Source organism: Hordeum vulgare, chromosome 1H (genome assembly GCF_904849725.1).
Source record: "Hordeum vulgare subsp. vulgare chromosome 1H, MorexV3_pseudomolecules_assembly, whole genome shotgun sequence".
In the NCBI taxonomy this organism is placed as follows: domain Eukaryota; kingdom Viridiplantae; phylum Streptophyta; class Magnoliopsida; order Poales; family Poaceae; genus Hordeum; species Hordeum vulgare.
The window spans coordinates 394,979,570-394,987,238 of NC_058518.1; the positions used below are offsets into that span (position 1 = coordinate 394,979,570).

Here is a 7,669-nt window from a genome sequence, read left to right on the forward strand (position 1 = left end):
AGGTTAAAAATGTAACCTCAAGTAGCTGAAAATATTTCACACAAATCAACCTTTAGTTAGCATGTTAGGGATGTATGTTCTTCGTGTACCCTGTGATTTGGTGTTGTCCGTCTCACTCTTCTTTGGTGGTTTAATTGCTACTGGCCAAACAGACATGAAAATGAAGCTGAGAATTAGATAGATCTCTTTTGATATTTTGAATGGAAATTCACAAATCACAGGAACACAAAGCGCAGATAAACAAGGTACCTCCTTCTCGTGGAGCTTGTTGAGGCCGAGGATTTGAAGGCGCCACGCATGACATCGTTGCTGAATGGAACGACGCAGCTGTGCCCGAGCAGAACCCTCCGAATGCCAGAAGACACAACAACATCATGGAACGAAAGCTAATCAGCGGAGGGAGGCAAATGTAGGAAACAAACTCGAGGAGCAGATCTGTACTTGAAGAAGATGCCACGGTTGTTGGCGAATCGTACTCCTCCTCCAGTCGCCACCGTGCACAATAGGTCCTCCTCCACGCTGGAGCTGACGGGCCAGGTCAACGCACATGCCGCTCCCGGCCCAACCCTGCAAGGCGGCGCTGCTGCCACTGGCGAAGGAGGAGCCCGTCGCTGGTGGAGAGCCCCCGACGGCCGGATCCAATGACGGAACACCTTGCCAGCGTATAGAAGGTGAGGGAAGGGAGGAGAGGGCGACGAGGTCGACTGTGGGAGAGAGGAGCGGCGAGGTCGGCTCGGGAAAGAGTGATGGAGACAAGGACGTTGGCGTACGATGCGGGGTCAGCTTAGGGCATCTTCAATAGTTTGTTGGTTAACTTGTTGGTAAAATATGCCATGTCATCAACCAAGACTTTAACATACAACTACTCCAATAGGTTATATCTAGTTTGCCCAATAGGATGTGAGATAATAAATAAGATGCTCTCTCATTCTACATTGGAGCTTGTGCAAAGGTGTTGGTTAATTTACATACAACATTGATCTCTTTCCGCATTTGTTGCATTACACATCATTAAAAATCGTATGTGTCAAAATCTATCAACCACTATCTTACAATCATTGAAGATGCCTTAGAGACACGAAGTTGCATGGAAATCCAGTTTCCCGAACCACGAGGCTCCCTTATCGTATCTTGGCATCGCGAACTGCCGTTTGCCCACCCACGCACGGAAGCGCTGCCCCACCCTAAACAGTTTTCCGTCTCCGGCCATCCACAAGCTCGCTGCCCCACCCTAAGAGCATCTCCAACAGACGCCCAATATTAGCGTCGTGCCCAAAAAATCGCAAGTTTAGCGCGCGCGGAGTTAAAAATTGCACTCCAACAGACGCTGTATAATAGAGCACGCCGTAAAAAATGTTCAGCGCGTTGGGGAAAACTGAATCGGACGCAGTATATTTCGTGCGCGAGCTCGTGCGCGCTGGACTTTTCGTGCGCGCTGAAACTCCTTTCCGTGCATGCGCCCGCTGCCGGCAACCTCGCGTGCGCGCGCCAGCCTGCCAGCCGGCCACGGCGGCGGGGCGGAGCGGAGCAGGCCGCGGCGGGGCGGAGCAAGTCGCGGCCATGGCGGGGCGGGGCGGAGCGGAGCAGGCCGCGGCGGGGCGGAGCAGGTCGCAGCCATGGCGGGGCGGGGCGGAGCAGGTCCCGGCGGCCCGGCGGGGCAGGGCGTGGCCATGGTGGGGCAAGGATGATTTTGGGCGTCCGCTGGAGATGGCGGGGCAGGGATGATTTCGGGATATTTTTTAGCGTCTTTTGGAGATGTTCGGTCATCCGGCACTGTAAAACGTTATTTTGACGCGGTAAATTTTTTTAGCGCGCGCCTTCATAGCGCGTCTGTTGGAGATACTCTAAACACTATCCGCTGGCTACGTGGCATAGGTTAGAACACGCCCTTGCTGCGTAGCTTCTTGTTGTGGATTTCCAGACCTACTTGTCAATCCGCCATGTGGGGGAAAACCTACTCCATGTCAACACGCCCTTGCGGTGTAGCTTCTTGTTGTCCCCACTGACGCCCGGCGCCGTGGACGGATTCGTCACCTCGAGCACCCAGCTCGCTGTTTGCTCACGGCTCGTCGTCACGGCCTATTTATGGATCCGCCGCCCGCCACCGGCCGCCGGCAGAACTGCCTTGACTATTAGACTAGGAAGAAAATGGGGTGGAAGGGCATCATGGGCTTCGACTACGGCGTCGTGCAGGCACCGCTCGGCCCCGACATCTCCGGCCCGGAGCTCGCCGCCGCCGTCGCCAACGCTGGCGCCATAGGCCTCCTCCGCCTTCCCGACTGGGTACCTCGATCTCCCTGTCCTCTCTGCTATCCACTTACGCTCTGTCTTGGCTAATCGCCGGAGCCCCCTACCTGCCTGCAGCCGGCGCCGGATCACGTGAGGGAGCTGATACGGAGGACCAGGAGCCTGACCGAGAAGCCGTTCGGGGCGGCCATCGTGCTGGCCTTCCCGCACGAGGAGAATCTGAGGGTTGTGCTGGAGGAGAGGCTCGCCGTGCTGCAGGTGTACTGGGGCGAGTTCCCCAAGGAGCGGGTCGACGAGGCCCACCGTGCCGGCGTCAAGGTCTTGCATCAGGTGAGAACTTTAGCTGACGGACATTTCAGTTCACCGGAATGGATGAAACCCGGCTGCGGCTTGTGCTTACTTAACACCATTTTTCTGAACTGTACTTAACACTTGTGCCGTTCGTACGTTCGTTCCAATTTCCGTAATTAACATTTGTGATGTCATTGTAGTACTACTTCCTCGGTCCGGAAATACTTGGCATAACAATGGTTGTATCTAGATGTATTTTAGTTCTATATACATTCATTTTTATTCATTTGTGCGACAAGTAATTCTGAACGGGGGGAGTACTAGACTAGAAAATTAATAGTGCCCAACTAACTAGACAAAATTAATAGTGCCCAACTAACTAGACAAAATTAATCAATTGGAGCGAAATCATTTTGTTCATGGAAGTTGTCTGATGGCCGTTAGCTAGATATAGTTACTTAACACCTTTGTTAATTAGTCAAAACTTGTGAAAGGTATGTATCAGACTTGCTAATTTGTTGGAGGCCGGTGTCCGTTAGCGAGAGTATGTTGACTGGGCATTATTGTGTATATGTCCAACTTCAAACAGTTGGTTGAGTTCCAACAGAATGGTTTTGCTTTTGGTGCAAATGTAATTGAACAGAAGTGGAATGGGCTTTTATCTTATATAGGCAGATGGAGACTTCCAACAGAATTTGGTCTCTCACAGTGATATTTGGACTAAGAATGGAAGGGCCTAGAGTTTCTTATATGGACTCTGTCTCTGCAGCAAACCATGAAGTTTCTTATATGGACTCTGTCTCTGCAGCAAACCATGAAGTCATGAATATACCTAATTAAATCATACTCCCCCCCGTTCCTAAATATAAGTCCTTTTAGAGATTTCAATATGGACTACATACGGAGCAAAATGAGTGAATCTACACTCTAAAATATGTCTATATACATCCGTATGTAGTTTGTATTGAAATCTCTAAAAAGACTTATACTTAGGAACGGAGGGAGTACTAGTTTTCAGCCTTTCCAACAAATAAATTAAAGCTTTCTACTATCAGTGCACACTTGCAGCTATTCTAAGTTTCTAACAGGTACATTAAAAAATTATAAGTTTCTTTTGGAGGTCTAGTAAGAAACTATAGTGCTGTTATGTCGAGTTTTAGAATGTGATTCTTTTCATAAAAGTACCACTTCTTATTGGTAGTGAACATAAAGTTGAGTTTATAAGAAAATGCGTGTTACTCATTTCTCTCCAATTTCCTAGGACTGCTCGGGTTATGGGGTGATTTGTGATATTGATGAACAACTAGGACTAGCATCTGATGTAGACCGTTCAGGTTTCAACGAAATCCTTGTTGGTGCCAAGAAATTGACAATGAGTGCCAATGCATGACCTGAAGTCAATGCTTTGGTACTCTATGATGATGATATGAGCATGTACGTCCTTGCACTTGTTCCGTTGATTATGTATATTTAGAATTTTTTTTCCGTCTGTGACTTGAACAGGTTGGTGACCTTGAGGAGGCGGCAAAAGCTAAGGAAGCTGGTGTTGATGGAATTATCATTCAAGGCCGTGAAGCAGGGGGGCATGTGATCGGTCAAGTAAAGTCACTACACACTATTTCCATGTTGTTTTCTAGCTTCAATGTTTTGAAATGTTGTTAGGCAGTCTACCAATAAGCAAGCACGCATGCAATAAGAATCTACACCATGTGCCCGTCATATATTCCAGGCTACTGATTTAGCTTAAGGCCCCTTTTGCGGTGTCATCTTTGGAAGCATAACACACCTTGCAAGTCTGTTTCTATTTAATTGCCTTCATGGGCTTTCATCTCAAACAGCTTTTCTTCTTTGAATAAAAAGGAGGGTCTGCTACCGTTGCTGCCGAGAGTAGTGGATCTAGTTTCGGATAGTACTGTTTTGGTTATCGCCGCTGGTGGAATCGTAGATGGCCGTGGCTACGCTGCTGCATTGGCACTTGGTGCTCATGGTGTTTGCTTAGGAACTAGGTACTCGCTCAATGTTGTCTTTATATGATTATGTCAAGCAGAGCTTTTCTTTATACTTATGCATGTTCTGGTTTCGCATTATGAAATTCCTTAATATTCAGGTTTGTAGCCACCGAGGAAAGCTTTGCGCATCCGCTGTATAAGAAGAAGCTAATTGAGATGAATTGCACGGACTATACAAATGTGTTCGGGCGTGCTAGATGGCCTGGTGCTCCACAACGTGTCCTAAAGACACCTTTCTATGTTGAGTGGAAGAATCTTCCAGATCATGAAACAGAGGAAAATCAGCCTATTATAGGCCATTCTATCATCCATGGTGTGGTATGTATTGGTTGTTTATTTTTGTTGAATTTCTCCCCTCATTCTGCATTTGCAAATTGAAACCATCTTTGTTATGACTTTCTCTGCTTTTCTTATTTTTACCAGTAATGTAAAAATACTTGACTCCTAAAAGTCTTACCCCGGTACTATATATATGCATAATGATGAGTGAATGCGCTTTATCAGGGGGGCTTGTTGGCTAACTTAAGCTCTCAGGCATCTAATTTGGGGAAGTGTAGTTCCCAATGCGAAACACGAGTCTTCAAGATGTACCTTTGAAATTCTTTGTCAATTTAGGCATGTCAGCTAACTTTAGGAGCTCTTGGACCTGGGAAAGGCTGCTCTGTTCCAATCTAGCGCCAAACAAGCCCCACAACTGAACCTAGCTACTTTGCAAGTTAGAGCTCAAACTATCAGATTTTAAATGGTCATTCCATCTCAGGATGATTTCATTGATATGATCCTCAGGGAAAAGAATCTCCATATGATTCAGAGTGTCCATGATTATTTATTAACTTCTGTTTTTTCTTTCAGTTAAACTAGGTCTGTTTCCTGGGCATATAATGTTACAAAATGACATAATGCGCATATTTACTCTTAAGCCAAATGATCTTTCGTTATGTTACTTCAATATAGTTTGAAAGGTAAAGTTCTACTTGTAATGTACCATAGTTATGATTAATCATGGTCATCTATTATGCTGTTTGTACAGCATGGAGCTCAGTAGAGGAGTTCACTCACTCCAAACCTTAAATGCACATTTCATACATGTGCATCTAGAACTTAACAATGGCGAACTAAGCAATTGTTTCACAATTCCAGCACAAGGATATACGTCGATTTGCTGGTACTGTTCCTAATGCGACAACAACAGGCGATATCCATAGCATGGCTATGTATGCTGGCCAGGGTGTTGGGCTAATCACGGAGATTGTACCAGCAAGGGAAGTTGTCGAGAGGCTAGTTACCCAAGCACAGCACGTCATTGGAGAAAAGCTTTCTGGTTTCCCCAAATCATCAGATTAGTGCTGGTGAAGTCCTTGGTAATCAAACTGTGAAGGTACCTAATAATGTACGCTGTGTGGCATTTGTATGCCATAGCCAATCAAAATAAATGAGTTTTCCAAGGTATCCCTTTTTGGACCACAGTTTTGTACTTGTATGTGCTGTTTGTAAGTATATTCAGTAACAGTAAATGATAAATCGTTCAATACAATGAGGCTGACAAGTGGAGCATATTTTCTTTAGCATCGGGGATTTTAATTCCGTTTTGGAGTTAAAAAAGAAGTTTTGGAGGTAGATGTCAGAGGGCTGAAATGACACATTTATTGTCTTAGGTCCTGTTTGAAACCATTCGAATTATATAATTCAGTTTTTATAATCTAATCTAATCTATTTAAACAGGACAAATTATGGTGTAGATTATAAAAATTAGATGGACAGATTATTAAAAACTCACAATCTACTCTACCCAATCTAAAATTAGATTATGGATTGCTAATGATCCATTACCCTTGTAAAATTGAAGATAATTACATTTTTGCCACCTTCATCCTCCTCTTGTAAAAAAACAGAAGGCAGACAGGTCATTATGGCATAGGCCTCCTTTGTTTGGGCTATAGATTCTTGAGAATCAGCTATGGCTTGGATTCCTAAAATCAGCTGCAGATTCTGAGAATCAGAAGCAGACCGTTTGTTTACCCCGATTTAGGAGAACCCGGTGTGTTGTGAAATGCCCGCAACACCCCGAATGCACAAATGGTCAATCACAAAACTCAGAAAACCTATTGATGTAATCACATACATTGAATAATTCAGAAAACCAAGAGCGGGGCAGATCATGGAAGTGGGGAGCACATGGCGCTGGAGAGGGGTGGGCGCAGGTGGAGTCGGGGGCCAAGATGGACCTCCGATGCAGTCCAGTGAGAGCTCGCATTGGGACATCAGAGGCGGCGGCGCAACGGGATCAGGTCCGGAGTATGGGAGGAGCGGTGGATCTAGTTCTGAGCTAGTCTTCAAGGGTGATGGTACAAATGAAGCTCGGGCACCGGGCGGAGGATGCTTGCTGGAGGTAGGGGAGGGGCCGAGGCACACGGATCCGTCCTCTGGGCAGCAACAGGAGCAGCGCAGGTGGATCCGCCGGATTCCCTGCTCTGTTTGCTCGGGATGGAAAGAGGTCAGGTGGAGAAGAACGAGAGGGACATGGGCAACGAATTTTAGCGGTGGCAGTTCTATTGTAATTTTGACTGAAAATAAGAGCAAATGCTCAAAACGAATCATTTTCTTTTATGGGAAGTTGTAGAATCTATGGAATCACCAAAATCACTTCTTCTGGATTTGCTTGCGTGCTAGTGCAGTTTTAGAATCAGATTCTAGAAAGCTAGATAGGAATCTGGTGTGTTTGTTTGCGATTCTGATTTTAGAACACCTAGAATCTGAGAATCCGAAGCTGCAGCCCAAACAAAGGTCACCTGAGCCCACACCGCAGGCATCCCCCTCCTCCCGCCGGTGTCCTAGCCCCGCTAGATGGCCCCGTCATTCGTGTTCCCCTCCTAACCCACGGGATGTGGAGCAGGTCTTCGAGGGGGAGGACGAATGCGAGACGTCGTTGCGACGGCATGCCCCGTCGCCGTCAAGGCCTTGCGCACCGTCGACCAGGAGGAGTTGGAGCAAGTTACTTTACAGACCTGCATCACTCGTCGATTGATTTGATTTGTCGCTTTGGGTGATGTTTGGTGGGTTTGTAGTCGTTGAAATTGCACAACTATAGAAGCTGAATTCTTTGTTACTATTATGGTGAGGAA

At 46.4% G+C, this 7,669-nt stretch overlaps 1 protein-coding gene across 1 annotated transcript; it reads left to right on the top strand.

Moving 5' to 3' along the window:
* The first annotated feature begins 1,899 nt into the window (after positions 1-1,899).
* On the top strand, positions 1,900-6,112 carry LOC123440029 (NADH:quinone reductase). Its single transcript, XM_045116627.1, has 6 exons — positions 1,900-2,283; positions 2,365-2,577; positions 4,042-4,137; positions 4,399-4,544; positions 4,646-4,865; positions 5,688-6,112. The coding sequence occupies exons 1-6, from the start codon at positions 2,149-2,151 to the stop codon at positions 5,889-5,891; spliced, it is 1,014 nt and encodes a 337-aa protein (XP_044972562.1). The 5' UTR covers positions 1,900-2,148; the 3' UTR covers positions 5,892-6,112.
* Positions 6,113-7,669: the final 1,557 nt, after the last annotated feature.